Consider the following 16,937-nt stretch of genomic DNA (forward strand, 5'->3'; position numbering starts at 1 on the left):
CAACGTTCCTGTCTTTCCTCCCTCTCCCTCAAAACCTTCCTTCCCTCCCAAACTCTTCCTTTTTTCCTCCTCATTCCTCTAAAACCTCCCCCCAACACACCCTTTTTTCCCCTCCATTCCCCTAAACCCTTCCTTTCTTGCCCACCCCAAATAATAAAACTGAAAGTCTCGGCCATCTGATGCAGCATGGGGGAAAGCAGCCCCGCAGCTGGACAGCAGGGAGGTTTCCCGGAATGTTTTCCAGTTCTTTGCTCTTTCCGAGACAAGGACCCACCGCCCAGGGGTGCGCAGACTCAGCATCTCGGCGCTGGGAGAGGTACCCAGCCCCAGCTTGGGGCTGTGCTGTCCACTGGTGTAGTCACTGAAACTTACAGTTGTAGTTCATCAGAAATAATTAGCTGGAAAATCAGCAAACAATAAATTAGCGCGAGGTCTATATGCCCCTCAAACAGACAAGATGATTAAGTAAAGGAACTATTAATCAGGAGGGGGTCATCCTTGATGAAAGGGACATCTTGGATCATATGTGCTTCCTTAAAATTGTTTAACATAAGTCTTGAAACTGTCAAGAGTGTCCTTTAGATGAATTATGCTCATTATAATTTCATAATAATACTAAAAATCATGCCCACAGGTCAGAAGACCCCAGCCCAGGTGAAGACCCTAACCCATGAGCATATGTAGTACAGAGAACTGGTTGTGTAATCACATGTAAATTACTAATCAATCCTGGGAAAGGAGGCAGAATTATAGGCGGGTACTAACCAGAACTGAAAGTATAAATTGTACGAACAACTGCAGAGAAGGGCGCCAGCTATGTGGATGTACCACCTACCGCCCGACGGTGCGCGATCTCATAATAAATCGGTATCTTGACCCTGTGCGTGGGTTGACTCAATGCACACAGGCTAACAGACACGACTTGTGGGACAACACTGGGGCCTTGCTGAATTCTCTGTAGGTCAATTTTAGGCAAGTAGCTTGGTTACATTTGCCCATGGCTAGCTAAATGACTGGTATGGCTAGCTGGGTACAACTGGGCTACCCTGGGGCAGTTCATAGTTAGCAGTGAAGAAAAAGCAGGGCCGTGGAAACGTGCCAGTGCTATCGCCAGCGGGCCAGCCGAGCTGGAAAGGTAAAGGGCTCGCTGGATGAGCACCGTCAGCTAAGCGCTCCTGGATGCTGCTGAGGGATACCAGGAACCTGTGCTTGTAAACGGTTGCAAGAAACTTGATGTCAACTATTAAATAAAAACTGATTCAAAAGTCCTATTTTTCAATGCAGGTAATGCCACCGATACAAATGAGCAGATGTAACACCAAGTCCAGGGAAGACTAAGTGAGCACATCTTACAGTTGTGAGCACACACTAGTACCAAGAAATTTTGAATTTTAATATCCTTTTATTTACAAATTTTAATGTACATGTCAAAACACAGCATAGCCATAAAGCTCTAAATATGACAACAGTCATACTGTATTCTGCCATGATACACTGATGGGAAAGGCCATATTTTGTGGAAAGACAAGTTCCACAATTAACTACACCATATAGGGGTGCGAGCTGTGACAGCAGGCTCGAGCTGCCAGAAGAGAGAGTTGTGAGCAATGTCGGGACACCACAGAACTGACTACAGCCGACTCGAGGGCAGTGAAGCAAAAGTCTCATAACAGCCCCAAGATGAAAGCCATGCTATCTTTCCCTCCCCACAAGCCATCGTTGAGTTTTACACTTACATGTCCCATTCCTCCAAGGAACCTAAAGGACTGATGACTTAAGTGAGGTAGTGAGCACTCACAGAAGCCATTTCACATGCCACTCGGTACATGGCTCACTATTGTACACCGATATTCTTTCTTTGCCATTAAGAGCAGCCAGACATTCACCCAGCGTGGCCAGACAAGGCCCAGTTAAACACCCAAAAGACAACCGCCCAAAGACTGGGGGACGAAAGCATGGAGGGAAAAGGAACCTCACACAAGGTCACACATGCTGCTGAGCATTAGCAAGGGTTTCAAAGGAACAGCTGGGAACATTTACACATTTAAACGTTGTATTTCTTGCACAACCATTTTCTTCCCTGACATTTTTGTCAAGGCAAAGGTGCTTTCCAATACAGATCAGGTAGCCCACCAAAAAATGGCAAATTCAGCAGCTATCTACTCTCTTCACTATTAATTTTAAAAGAAAACTTTCAGGAGGGCAGCAGTTAGACAAGAGAAAGCCCAGCTTCCTTCAAAATCCTCCAAACCAGCCTCTGCCCTTGTCACACACCAATAACCACTATTTTTCTCAGAGCAACCTCAGACATGACCTGGCCCTAGGCCAGAAAGGTGACATTTCAAGAGCTGTTTTGCATGCAAGAAATCCAGCAGCAATGGCAGCGTGAGCTCTGTGCTCTGACCGGACCTGAGCCACTTCCCATGGCAGTCCGCTGCGCCAACAAGAGAGTAAAGGATCCTCCTCTCTCCTACAGAGACCTTGCAGCTTTAGCACCTGGAAACTCAGGCAGATTGTTCCCACTGTTTCAGCCACCTGCATCAAGAGGAGAAAAGCAGAACGATGTTATGGCCAGGCTCACAAAAGCACAGAGGTACTCCCTGATTATACGCTTCCTTTGTTTTGACTTATTACACGTCCTTACCTTGCTAAAGCTGTGCATTTACACCTCTGTGCTTCATAGATGAGACAACTTTAGTAAGGTTTCTTTTTTCCCCACTTCTATTATCAGGATTGCTTCCCATCCCAACGGTTTTTCTTCTTTCTTCCTATTAGCATTAAGCCATCACATCACGTGAATATAAGTGACAAATACACTCGTATAGATTAAGAGTATGTGCAGCATTGGCGCAGAGATTTCAGTGTCAGCAGTTGCTCCCTCTCCTCAAAAAGGAAACACCGGAGCCCAGAAGAAAAACCTAAGATGCACAGTTTCCACCTGCATGTGAACAGCATTGCCGTGACACGCTTGTGGCTATCTGTAACTAACACTGAGTAAGGGAGGAGGGAAGCTGTGGTGCCTGGTGGTCTCTGCAGCCACACGGAGAATCCCCCGAGGGGCAGGTGTGTGATCACATCCAGGTTGGCAGCAGCAGCGCACCCAGAGCATTGAGTAAAGCCCATCTACACAGGGCACAAGGTTCCAACAGAACCGGTGAGTTTTTGGAGCACAGCCTCTGAAGACCCTTCCAGGGGCCTCCTTCCCTCTTCATTCTCCCCAACTTTCTGCTCCCTCTGGAAGGTGCAGTCCTTCCGCCCAGCCTCAGTGAGGAAAGAGGGGTGATCACGACAGTAAAAACCCTCAGCTAAGCACTGCAGTTCTCACTTTCAAGAGGATGAGACAAACCCCAACACATACAGCAGACTCCCTGGAAGTTGCTGAGCAACAAAAGGTAATAATACCCCAATAGAAAAATAGCAAAACAACAAACAAAACCACACAATTTTTTCTATGAGTTTAAACAAGTCATTTTGTCTGAAAGAAGAGAACTGCATGTCTTTCAATGGGCAAGATGAGAAACTATTAAAACCACATTTAAAAGCCTCAGCTTAAAACAATCTGGAACGGTAGATGCAATGCTAAGTGAAAGTGCAGAGTGGCGGAGTTCAAACTTAGTACTTCAATCTTAAGACTACAAGTCAACCCCACATCCAAGACTTTTCCTAAGCCTCCTTCTCTCCCAGACTCCTGTCTCATGCTTGGCGAGCACTGAGGTATCAACAGCTACATTAAAAAAATTTCGATTTCATGACATGGTTACTAAAAATTTTCCCTAATGTTAAGCTTGATAGGCTCCCCAAAACGCTTTTCTCCTTTCTTGCAAGGAAGTCCATTTACTGTGATGCACTTGGCAGTGCTGTACATACAACCCATTTTCCCCACTCCTCACATAAAGGCAGCCAGTTTCCCCTTTTTGTTATCCTATCAGCATGCTCAACCCCCAGATTCATGAGCCGCTTAATTTCCAACACCAATGCCCAGCACCTCAGCTCAGGAAAACAATTTACCTGCCACAGCCAATTTTAGCCTCCGTAAAGAAAGCTGCATGCTGCCCTCAATAAGAAGTCTGTTGTAGCTAGCTGTCCTAACCGAGAATGTGAAGTGTAAAAGGATTTTCCCATTGCACTTCCCAACTAGGTAAGTGTTCATGAAACTGTCCATTTGAAAGCCACCAGAAGGCTACGATGCAGAAATTAAAGCCTACCTTTTACAGGCAGGTGTCATCTTCTCCATTAGGCTAGTGCTCAACTCTGGGGAAGCTGGCTTCTGATGCATCGGGCATCAACGTCCCCGACAGCTGTAAGTTGGGAAAGAAAGAAAAAAAACCAACAAAAAAAGATGGTCAATTTCCAACTGTAGTATAAATGGAGAGAACAATCAGAAACCACCTTCTAGGGACATACGCAATGCCAACATGTTACTTAAACCAAATCTGTTCTTTGATCAAATCAGACTTCAAAAATGCTTGCCCTGCCCCAATATGGTCTGCCAAATCTCAACCGGAAGCAAGGTAGCCAAAGTGACTTGCCTATGGAATTACTCACCTCTCAAACATTTCAATGTTACTGAGGAACTAATCTTTAAGAAAGTTGCAAGTTTTCCCTTTCTCTCCCTACGCCTGGCTCCTACACATTCTCCATCCCTACTGCACTCAGCCCCTCAATATCTAACACAGCCAGAACAGTCCTCCTCAAAACCCATGTCCCTCCTGGTCTCTCCAACTCTGGTAAATCAGGCTTACTTGCACCTTGATCCAGCCAGCTGAAACAGCAACAATTCATGTTGTCTGTCTTAGCAGTGAGAATCTAGTACTTAGCTAATCTCAGAGAGACAAACAGAGCCCCATGTTTCATGTGTGACCCTTCTCTCTTCCCCCATCATAACGCCTCAGGTCCTTTTACTTAGACGGTTAAGAAACCAAGGCAAGCTCTGCTTCTGTTAGGAGACACACTGGAAATTTGCGGGTCACGCTGTTCAGAAAGTCCCAAACCAAGCAAATACTGAGCAGCACAAACTATTTTATTGCTTTGTTACCTGCTGTGAGGCCAGACTTGGGTTATGGAGGTCAATAGCAGCAAGGGAGGGAACACGGGACTCTGAAACTGTTTTATTTTCCTTTTTCAGAAACCTGGGATGCCATGCTGCAAAACACAACCAATGCATACGATGTTAAGGAAGCAAGAGCTGACTGTTGTAATGCACACTGCTTCCTGCCACTTATTTAGTGTCCTTATTTAGAGGACATCAAAGCTCATACCTTCCACTCCTCTCAGTTCAGGGAGATGATTTAGTTCTGGCAAACGCACATCTGTCTTGGAGAATTCCCATTTTTTCCTATTTGCCTGAAGGATGTTTTTTTCATTAGTAACCTGTAATCAGGGGCATAAGTACCAGCTCATGAAAATATGGGAAAAACAAAGCTATTTTCAAGCTTAAAAATGCATCAACACAGCAGTGTTCCACCGTAGTTGGAACTTGTGCAAGAGTAAAAGAGAAGACTTTAATGTGTGTGAAGGAATCCATTCTGCTAAAGTGTCATTTATACATTAAACACAACACAACAGCCACGGAAAAAAACCCCAATCATCTAAGCAAGACTGCTCTGAGAGAGACGAAATACAACACTTGGAGAATGGCTCAGATTAGTTATCTGTAAAGAGGCCAGTGTTCCTGCTGGCATGGAAGGAATATTGCCTAGGTAGTGAGTGCAGTGGAAAGCTTTCAATTCACTTGTTTTCATTATCAATTTTTAATGCATTTATGACATGACTAAATAAGGCCCTGACCATGTTAAATCCAAATCCTCAATTCTGCTTCAGTAGCACAGCACACATGGTCTACTTTTCCTGGCTAGGCAGGAGGCCATGGATGTCAGACTGCTCCCCTAATTTAAAATATGAAACATATTTTGTGTCAGAGGACAATAAGATAATTATTAGCAAAGGGTAACAGATGACACACCTGTAGGAAAAAAGGGGTAAAGAAAATAATGTTTCTAGTTTGGAGTTATGGTGAAGGTTGCAAAAAACGGCATTCTTGACAATAAATCACATACTTCAGTTGACAATTAATTTTTGCTTTGCCAGGGGAAAAGACAGATGACTTACCGATGTCAAGCTTACGCTGTAACGGCCCGTTGGAGAATGCTTCCGTTGTTTTAGAAATGGGTTCAAGTACTTTTTACTCTTTTCATCAACTCTGTAATCAAAAATGCCCCAAATTTTGTATTAACTGGGGTAACATGGTGAAGACAAAAACAACAAATGCAAGACATCCAGAAACACTGTCATTAAATGCTTAGGAAGAATGCTCAAGGGGAGAATATCCTTTGTGAGCTCAGTTAACAGAGAAGTTTGGTCCAAAGGACAAGTCACGAGTCAAAGAAAGGCCAGCGTCACAGCAGCTGGCGAACTGTTGCTGTTCAGCAGAGTTTTGCCAAATGCAGCAACACAGGGACCCTGTGCCTCTGTGGACATGCACAGCTGCTGGAGGTGAAGCCGGGCTTTCTTATCCATGTACAATCCTCCACCCAAGTGCTGTTCCTGGCAGTGTCCTGTCCCAAAACCCACATCTCGCGTTCCCACCTCATCACCCTGCACCTCTTTCAGGACATGACAGTTCCTCAGCAACAGGGATGATGGATACAAGCTCTTCTAGCTCTGCTCCCATACCTGTAATTAAGGTTCCCAGGCACAGGCCCCATCCCAACTGCAGTGGGACAAAGGTTCTGGCTGATGGGAGGGATAACTATGCCTGCATTCTTGGCATAGTCCAAGCTGCTGCTGGAATCTTTTAGGCTGGTTTGAGGGCTTATTTTAAATGGGTTGATCGCGCTGTCGTAGAGGGAGCTGAGGTTGGAGGATCGGTTTGCTTTCTCTGCATCAGCTTTAGAGCACTTCACCTTTAATAGCTTTGCATCTCTGCTCTTCTGGTCAATGCTGAAATCCTGTTTGAGAAGATAAGCATCGTCTTTTTCTCACAGTCATGTTTAAAAAGCAGCTTGGAGCAGCACATAAAAAAAAATAGGGAAAAAAGTCAAAAGCTTAAACCTGCATGATTCTGCAAAGAACTCATGGAGATGGAATTGCTTGTAGTAGAAAACCTCTGTTTTCCATCAAATGGGAGGAGACTCGTCAGGGTTCCAGCACCCTCTGTAAATAAGTCACCTTAGAATGGGATCAGAAATGATGGAGGAAGAATAGCCGCATCCTGTGTCACTTCCAAAAACATTAAGTAAGAACTGAGCCCAATGTCACCTCAAAGTCACTCTGAAGTGTCTACTCCTTAGTATCTGATTGAAAGCAAAATAATTTTGGAGACAGGGCTTTAACACAGGTAAGCGACAGCACACAAGCATGTTTTTGTGATTTAACATGAGTTATGCTTCGTAATTGATTATCCTTTCAGCTCCGTATTTGCTGGTAACTGCATCACGATGTAGTTCACCTGCAAGGGACTGGCCAAATGGCAACTTGTGGACTGCCAAGCCAAGCACTGGAGCAACCTTGTAGCGGCCAAACAGCTAGAGTCAAAGGCATAGAACTTCCACACAACAGCCTGCAGGCTGTATTGCACTGAGCACCAGAGCTGCGGGGCGCAGGCCTAATGCACTGCCTTGAATCGGGCAACAAGGTCTTCAGAGCTGTTTAGACTCACAGTGGCCTCCAAAGGTGAGCTTCCCTGGCACATCACACTCACCTAGTCTCTTTTAAAAAAATGAAATGGACAAATATGCTTATATTTTTGCTATGAACTTAAACTGCTGCACATAGTTATATAGCGATTTTAAAACATTAAAAACAAAAAAACCCAGTTTTTTTTTTTAAAAAAAGATGGACCAACCTGGATACCAAGTATTTTTCTTTCTTCTAAAACATCATCTTTGTCCCTTTTGCTTATTTTTGATTTTTTTTGTAGCTGATGGTCTCTGGCATCTTTCTGAATCTTTAATTTAAGCTCCTGAGTAAATCTACGTTCCATATAAGGAGAAAAAAAAAAGAAAAAGAGGAGAGGCCTCTGTTAATCTCTGTATCATCATCACTTGGTGTTCAGCCCAGCCTCCTACAGCCTTTTAAGCCATGACTTTTTAACTAATGAGAAGCCAGCCAAATACAACGTATCCATTAAAATAAATGAAATCTTACAAGCACACGCTTTTCATATGACAGCAATAAAGGTGTTTGTATCCCAGTCTGGTGTAGATGCAGACAGCGAATACAGTGTAAGACTATGCTACCCAATATGGTGTAACACTCGGCGCGCACACTGATGAATTAATGTCGTGACAAGGTAATGAGGCAAACATGCCACTGCAACACGTTCCCTTTCAACCATTCTCCTAATTCCAGGAAGGCTAAAACCAAACAAAACCAAGACATTCGGCAGCTGTCAGCTCTGCAAACCCAGCATACAACCTTCAAGTGCAACTGCTTAACTTCCTTCGAATATGAGCCTGCTTTCAGCAAGAAGTGAACTGTTTACCTTTCAGCAAATCCATCCTTGTTAAAGAAATCACACTGCAAGAGTTCAGCACAGGATGGTCTTTTGTCTGGATCAATCTGCAAACACTTCTGTCAAATCAATGTAAACATTAGAAGGCAAATACATTAGAAATGAAACAAAGGCTTTAGCATTTCCGAGTGAAGTCAAGAAAACAGCTGCAAAACTCCCCGTTCTAGGGCCGGTTATACTGAGATGAGCCCAAGAGACACCACTACCAAAAAAGTTTAAAGTTTGCTGGCTGCTTCCATTCTAATCACTAACGCTCACAAAGACTCATTGCACAGAGAATACCTGTCATACATATAGATCACTCTGCTCTCAGTAAACTTCCCCTGTTTTCAATTACATTTGTTTCGCTGAGGCTTTAGAATCTGGTTTGATCATTAGGCATTTCAAATACAACCACATGGTTTTTAGGTTGTTTCAGTTACCCAGCATATCAGTGCTCCAGACCACTGGCTGAAAAAACAAAAAACACTCCCTGGAAGGATTCTTCAGAATCTATTACAAAGTTGTAGGCTTCCTAACTCCCACACAGTAGGCACATAGCTCCAAGAGCAAGGGACGTGTTCGGATGCCATCCCATACAAACCCACTTGCTTGCAGTGCCTCCACCAGCAGATAGCGGGAGGGTTGGCAGGAAACACTAATTCCACACAGCTCCGCTAGTGACGAAGAAGTAAGGGGCTGTGTATTATCTACAAAGCATCCACTTAGGTAGCAGATGAGGGGCAGAGCTTGTTGGGAGACCTTTCAAAAGATCAACTGATGCAGTGAGGTGTACAGATGACTGTTTCAACACACAAGCTCTTCTTCACCTTTCAAATCTCCTTGGAAAACTTAATTAGTGGGGCAGTATATGCTACAAATCCTCCCTGGAGGATATGCAGTGACCATTTTGGCTCTGGAGATGACTGGCTTAGTCTCTCCCGTCACCCAGGATGGTAGCTGTTGTACCCTTGCAGCCCTCACTAAGCCACCAACCCAAGCAGTTGCTCATTGCATGGGTAGTTGAGAGAATGTCAGTTTAACAGCCCCAGCCCTTCCCGTAGGCTGTATTCGGCTCCCTAAGGCAAAGGACAAGTAAACAGAGAAATGTTCACAGTAAATGATCAGTTAATTACCTTGGCTAAATCTAGCACTGCAGCAGAGAGCTTGGGATATCGTTTGTCCAAAGATTCAGCCTCCTTCACTTCAGGCAACCTCATGCCAGCAAAGAGGGGATTTTTATAGAATAACTCTTGGTGCCTCGGAATTAAATTACCTGGAATCACACAAACAAAGCAACCACATGGAAGAAATACAGAACAGTCCCGTGAAACATTTGAGAGACTGAAACACTGGGTCAGCACTACCGTAAGGGCTACAGCCTGGGTTGTTCTCTTTCTACCTGTGCACCATGAATCGATGCTGCACTCGCAAGCTCCTAGCTCCCCCTTTGTAAGAGGCGCTAAGAGTGCACGTTCCCAGAAATAGTTCAGCACATACCACAGCCTTTCTCCCCACACCCTACTCCCCCCCTCAAAATGTATTTGACCCCTTCATTACTACGCAGGCACTAGGAGCCCAACAGGCTGTTCTTACCCAGGCACTTGGTGATATGGTAGAGCTGGTCAATGTCTGAATCTCCAGGGAAAAGGGGCTCTCCTGTAAGCATTTCTGTTATCAGAGAGCCAATAGCCCACACGTCCACAGCCCTGGAAATGACAAAATAACAACACCCCAGTTCAGCATGGCTTCATTCGTCTCTTTGACCTAAAGGCTGAGCCAGGCCAGCGCACAGCACATCTTCAGCAGGTTACAAGCCTGGAGGACAGCTTTGCCCCCCTAAACAGCAAGACAGCTGTGTTCCAAGCTTACAAGTGCTCTGATGAATGGCAAAGATTCAGCTCTTGAAGCACACAAATGCCAGCAGAAGCCTGACATGTAAAATCAGGTTCTGAAACACAACGCTTCAGAAATACTCATACAGCATAACACATTAGTGGAACCTTGCACTTTAGAGAGCACAAAGGTAAGCAGCTCCTCTTTCTGCAGGCATCTGCTCTTCAGGCACATTTACTGAAAATTAAGTTTAAGTAATACAGGGGCATATATAAACCTGCACAATTGTACTAACAGACCTGCGAATAACACAGTTTAAGTTCTGACACGGATCCCAGTAAGAAAAAAAAATCTCATTAATCCCACCTCCTCCCTCCTGAAATGTCTGTCTAGAATAGTTTGGAGGGACTTCTCTGCCTTCCCTCCATCACTCCAACTGCACAGAAGGGAGGTCTATCATAGCCTCCCCCGGTACTAGCATCGGCAACTGAAAAGCTCCTCTAGACAGCAGACCAGGAATGCTGAGGGCTCTCCTCACCTTTTGAGCCAGGAAAGCCTAGCACTGGCAGTAGTCAGCTGCAGAGTGGGAGAGAGAAGAGGAAGGCTTAAACTTTTCCAAGCGAATAACCAGGGAATGCTGAACAGCATCCCTTTAACCCATTTGCCAAGACATAGTCCCCTACTTCCCTAAAACACAGAGCATCCCCCTCTGTACCACCCACAAGCCCACAACCCTTCTGCAGCCTCGCATGCCAGTCTTACTTGCCATACTTGATATCTCCCACCAGCAGCTCTGGAGCTCTGTACCATCGAGTTGCCACGTAGTCCGTGTAAGCTTCCCCAGAAGCTGCTAAGGTACGGGCAAATCCAAAGTCACATAATTTTACAACTCCTGACTGGGAAACTAATATGTTCTCTGGCTTAATATCCCGATGTATTATCTGCACAGAGAAAAGCAAGTCAAGACAAATAGGTTTCTCATTCCTACATAGTACATTGAGTGGCTCACCAAAAATAGTAGCTTTCTCACATCCAGGTAGAAAATTACATTTTTGCAGGCATGGGAAACACACAGATTCTGTAAAAGACAGCTACGTGCACACAGTCAATGAACAAGTGCCGATCCAAGTGCGCAGCGAAACACAGAACCTCTAATTTTTGCACACAGGAACATTTATTTTACGTATCTCTCTGCATATGTTCTGCAGGTGTTTAAACTACAGGTATTTTAAAGGCACAATTCATTATGCTTGAAAATCTGGCCTTGAACACAAGCTTAAAGGCTGTTAAGTATTGCAAGGGTCATGGGCATGTTCTGCAGTCAAATGTGAGGAGTATTTTAGGAATCCCTAAGAGACACAGTTTCCTGTAAAAGACAGCTACGTGCACACAGTCAATGAACAAGTGCCGATCCAAGTGCGCAGCCAAACACAGAACCTCTAATTTTTGCACACAGAACATTTATTTTATGTATCTCTCTGCATATGTTCTGCAGGTATTTTAAAGGCACAATTCATTATGCTTGAAAATCTGGCCTTGAACACAAGCTTAAAGGCTGTTAAGTATTGCAAGGGTCATGGGCATGTTCTGCAGTCAAATGTGAGGAGTATTTTAGGAATCCCTAAGAGACACAGTTTCCCAAACATAAAAATAAATAAATGAGTGTGTGTGTTTATATATATAGTTACACAACTCGGATTAAATTGGCAAACCTGTTAGAAATCAGGTGAGAACAAAAATCTAAAAATACTGAAGAGAAAAAGCAAGCCTATGTGTTTACATAGACACCATCAAAATCAAACTTTTGAAAGAGAGACTATCTCCCTCTGCAAGACAAACCAAGCTACAATCAGGTGCCACCAAGTATTGAATGCCCACAGACTTCTGGACCCTTCCTTTGAAACATTCTCACAATTCAATCAGAGACAGACTACCGGATTAGCTGACATCAAGCTTTGACATTTTTTATGAAATTCAGTCCAGCTCTTCTGCCCTGCCTCTTCCTTTTCAGCCAAAGCTTTATTTCTTTCAGTTTTAATATACATCAAAAATATACGGTTTTGTATCTATTCATTCAAGGTTAACAGCAGAGCTGACTTCTTGTGCATACTTACATTATGACTGTGACAAAACGCTATTCCTCTCATAATCTGAAATAAGTATTTCCGAACCCTGCTGTAGTCTAGGCCATTTGGAAATGCCTCAAGGTCATCAAGCACCGTGTGATCCACAAATTCAAACACCAGATACCATCGTTTCTTCTTTTTACACACTTCCAGCAGGTTCACAAGATTCTCATGCCTGAGTTGCTGTTATAAAACAGGAAATACTGTGTGAGACCTTGACAGCATATAATGGGTAAACTGCGACCAGACACTTTTAACTCCAATCCAGCCAGTGCACTGCCCTGGAATGCTCCTCTTGTCATGGCACTCACATTCATTTATTTTTAAAATCAGCTCACTGATATTTTAGAATAGATTTTATTTTGCCTATTTCATTTTTTTTTTTAATATTATCTGGAGGATTTCTACCACCTCATATATGCAGACACCTGGTTTTGTAACCTAAAAATAAATAAAACACTGACTAAGGGCATTTCTTCTTAGTGGGAATGCTCAAAATATACTGTTCTGTTGTCAGAAAATCTGAGGCGTTCTGCTTCTCACAATACTCTCCACACATAAGCGCTGACACTGACTCATGCCCTGGTCTGGACAAGCTTTAGAGCAAGCTTATGTTCCACATGAGAGAAATCTTGAGGAAGTCAAAAACAACTCCAGAGAAGCACGTGGTTAACACGTGAGAGATAGCAGGCACATAACAGCATCTCCCACGAAGACCTGCCATGGCAAAGGAAAATCCAGAGGTCCCTGAGGCAGCAGGACAAAGCAGGACAGTTTGTACTGGAAGATTCAGCATGCTGCCAAGTAGGTCTCTGAGCCCTGGGAGAAGAAGAACAGGGCACTTAACCATGACTGGTAGGCTGCAGAGAGAGGCTCCTTGCTAGTTCCCTGGTTTTGCTTACAAACAGCCCAAGCAGCAATAAACACAGCTTGTTCCCCTAAGGTTGGGCTGTACCTGTGACAAACTCCTTTAGGAGATACTCTCATCAAGGTGACCAAGTAACACTGTGCTACCCTGCCTGCTCCCTCGGGGCAGGGCACAAGGAGCAACGCCAGCTACTCCTTCCAGCCAGCATTCAAAGGATTGCTGAAGACAGCTCTCAATGTTGTAAGAAAACTTTTTGCCTCTCCCAACAACCCAAAGCCAATTCACCTCTTCTCTCCCACCTTTCCAGGAAGTTTAACTCTTCTTCTCTGTCATTCTCTAGGCCCTCTTTTAAAAAAATCTCTTACATCTCCATTTAAAAGAAAAACAAAAGCAGCTCTGTTCTACCTAGCTGCCAGTTCATCACCAACCACTCAGGGTCTACATCTTATTTTCTTCTAATGAGGCGGACAGAAGACTTTTCTTTTAAGCTCCCACCATACCCAAAGCATTTCTGTTGGCACTGCCAGCTTATACACATTTTCAACAACTAACATGTGCCAGAATACAAGCACATTGAATGGATAAAAGGAAAGTTCAGCATTCTTACCTATAACAGTGTTAACAATTAAACAGCTTCTATTAAACTGTGCCTAGTGAATTCAGAGTGAAAACTAACCAGCCAAGGTTTTGAAGAGTTGTTTTTTTTCCCCAGTATTATGCAGAGGGGAAAGCTGAAGACCCTTTACAGAAAAAAAACCCCACAACTTAAATCAAAAGAAAAAAAAAAAAAAGCAGCTGTATTTTGTAGTTATTTTGTCATCGCATTCTGACCAGACAAGAAGCCACCTCCAATTCGTTACACGTTTGTAACACTGGTTTATCACACATCTCTTTAACAAAACAGACCTACATGCTACAACGCCCAGTTATTTATTAGCTTGGAGTCTAGCAGGGAAACAACATGGGAGGGTGCCTGAAGGCAGCACCATAGCCCAGGGGCTTGTGACCAGGGAAGATGCAAAAGGACTGCAGAGCACAGCGACTTGTAGGGGAAATGCTCTGCCAGCCAACCTGCACCTGAGGCTGCCAAAGACCCAGATTTATTAGAAGGTCTGAAAAGTGAAGATTTAAAAAAATATGATCAATTAGAAGAAAAGCTCTTTTCTCAAGAATAATTTCTTCCCAGCACAGGAGACCTGAAGAGGTTTTGGTGTTTTCAGCCATGATTAAATTTCTGCCCAAACTCCAGAACAGGTGTAAAAAAAAAAAAAAAAAAAGAAATTAGGTTCACGGGGAACATGCAAGTGAAGAAACTACAAAAAGATTAAATCTTTAGGTATTTATTTTTCACTGTGAGAGGCCACATTTATTGAGCTATATATGGAAACGTTCCCCTTGCTAAGCCCCCATTTACCCAGGAAAACAAGTTAATTCCCAACACACCTGGAAGGCGGTACGTGCTTTGACTCAGTAACTAAGTGAGCCTGGCCAACAGATCAGGTATGATCCAGACTTACACAGATCTGCTTTAGAAGAGTTTGAGGAGACAACACTTGGAGCTGCTGGCTGCATCTCAAGCCCCAGCATGTACATTTCTATTAACTCTAAGGGTCTGTAGCTCTTGCAGCGATGGCAGAGATCACTTTTTCCTTCACAGCACAGGGACTATAGTCTGGGAGACTTGTGAAGAGACACTTGTGGCAGCCAAGAGGAGAGGAGACAGGCTTGCATGTATTCCCACCTCCAGAACACTCCACATCAGAGGAAAAGCCTAGATGCACTCCAACTGTAATAAGACTGTCCTTCATTTCTCCACCAGACACATCACCTGTCTCCCAACACTTAAAACTATCATGTGTGCCCGCACACCAGGACAAGCACTCTTCTGTGCATACCACCTGCGGGACAAGGGAAAAAGAAAAATGCTGCAACCACTGCTAGAGATTACGGTGGCAACACAGGGGCTGAAGGTGGTCAAAAGAGCAAGCAGAACGACGGATGTATGTCCTGGCATGGAATGCCACCCCACATCCTTGGCATCCTATTCACAAAGGATCACAGCAGAAAAACTTGGCCATGAAGCAGGTTAGGAACTTGCAAAAGCTTCTGTTGGATGAACGAAGCCAAGAGAGGAAGTGGAAAGACTGTATGACAAAACACTGAAAAGCACACACACAAAGATTTGTCTACCTAAAGCTCCTGGGCATTTTCTCAGACAGGGTATCTACAGCCCATGAAGAGAAGTACCTCTAATACACCAACCTACACAATGAGGCTACTCCATATAACGTTGCTGATAATAAGCCAACAGGCTGAAGTACAACTGGACATTCAGGTGAGTATAAAGCATCCACAATTGATATGAGACAAATCATGCACTCAAACAGCAAAGGACATTATGCCAGCTGGCTTCAGCCTAGGGGCTAGCCATCGATTGATAAGGTTCAGGGAATTTGATACCTGCCCTCCTCCTGCCTCTCGCTGGCAGTACAAGCCTGCCAGGAAAGTGCCATTAATAAAATGAAGTATAACTTTCCTAGAAGCATTTTCCCATATCAGGTAACACCGGTGCCCAGTCTAGTTAGGCACACTGTCACACATTCAGGTCACCATTCACCTGCAGGTTTTAAAAGTTCAGCATTTCCTTCGTTTTCAGCAAGTTCACAGCAGCAAGGTACTCGAATTCGGTAGACACCCCAGGGACACAAAGACCACCAGGAGACAACAGAGCCCTTGCGACTCCCCCCCTCGTACCCTGCCCTGCTGAATGCAGGGCACATAAACAAACCACATTCTGACCAAGCCAGCTTTAGCCAGGCAAATCCAGCACAGCACCCAGCCAAAGGAAAAAGCAGCTCTGCAAGGCTACAACTCAGAGCCTAAATGAACCTACCACGGCTTGGCAGCTCACGGAAATACAAACTGGGCCCAAACGAGCTTCTTTTGGTTTGGACTTTGTTATTATACTTTCTAAATCGTGGTCAGAAGCAACTGTTTCCCTTTCAAAACTGACCCAAGGGCTTGAATTTACACCTACCCTATAACTTCAGTGGATGAACACCACTCCTTAAAGGACTCTTAAGGAGTCTCAAGAGGCAGTTTCCTCGCAAGGACCCATCACCTCCCTACAGATAGCTCTCACCCACGCCCATCAGTTCTAAAAAACTAGCACCTTTACTGCAAGAAAAACTCAGACCACAGGCATGAAGGTTACTGCTCTGCTTGAAGGAGCCATTTGCCTTCACGAAGGTATTTAAACACCTGACTAGGACCCAAAACACGCCCTGCAGAGGCAGGACCCGCACCCCGCTGCTCTCCCTCCCCAGGGAACACCCAGGCTGGGCTCTGCATGGTTCCCCTTGCCTGCGGCAGGGCAGGTCGCTACAGTAATAACCACACAAGCTTCAGAATAAAAAGGTTACGCTCTGTATTAACCACCTCGGTGCAGCGGCTGGCATCGTACTGCGACATAAGGGTCTCCCAGCTGAACGAGGAGCTACGAATTTAAACACAAAGCCACCAAAAAGCCATCGGTTTAGTCCGACTTTGGTGGAAAACGCAGGACCGCTCCCCTCAGCCGCCCGCAGAGCCCCCGCGGCCCCCTGCTCACCTTCAG

General features: G+C 44.5%; 1 protein-coding gene across 1 annotated transcript; it reads right to left on the reverse strand.

The window, feature by feature from the left end:
• Positions 1-4,238: 4,238 nt before the first annotated feature.
• On the reverse strand, positions 4,239-14,960 carry CDKL2 (cyclin-dependent kinase-like 2 (CDC2-related kinase); the record flags this gene model as incomplete). The annotated part of the gene is made up of 12 exons (XM_009704762.1): positions 4,239-4,298; positions 5,036-5,142; positions 5,259-5,370; positions 6,109-6,199; positions 6,673-6,947; positions 7,844-7,970; positions 8,483-8,571; positions 9,628-9,767; positions 10,088-10,200; positions 11,090-11,268; positions 12,442-12,636; positions 14,925-14,960. Coding segments are annotated over 12 exons (1,524 nt in total), but the record flags the coding sequence as incomplete, so codon positions are not given.
• Positions 14,961-16,937: the final 1,977 nt, after the last annotated feature.

This window comes from Cariama cristata, unplaced genomic scaffold, assembly GCF_000690535.1.
Source record: "Cariama cristata isolate BGI_N322 unplaced genomic scaffold, ASM69053v1 scaffold9237, whole genome shotgun sequence".
In the NCBI taxonomy this organism is placed as follows: domain Eukaryota; kingdom Metazoa; phylum Chordata; class Aves; order Cariamiformes; family Cariamidae; genus Cariama; species Cariama cristata.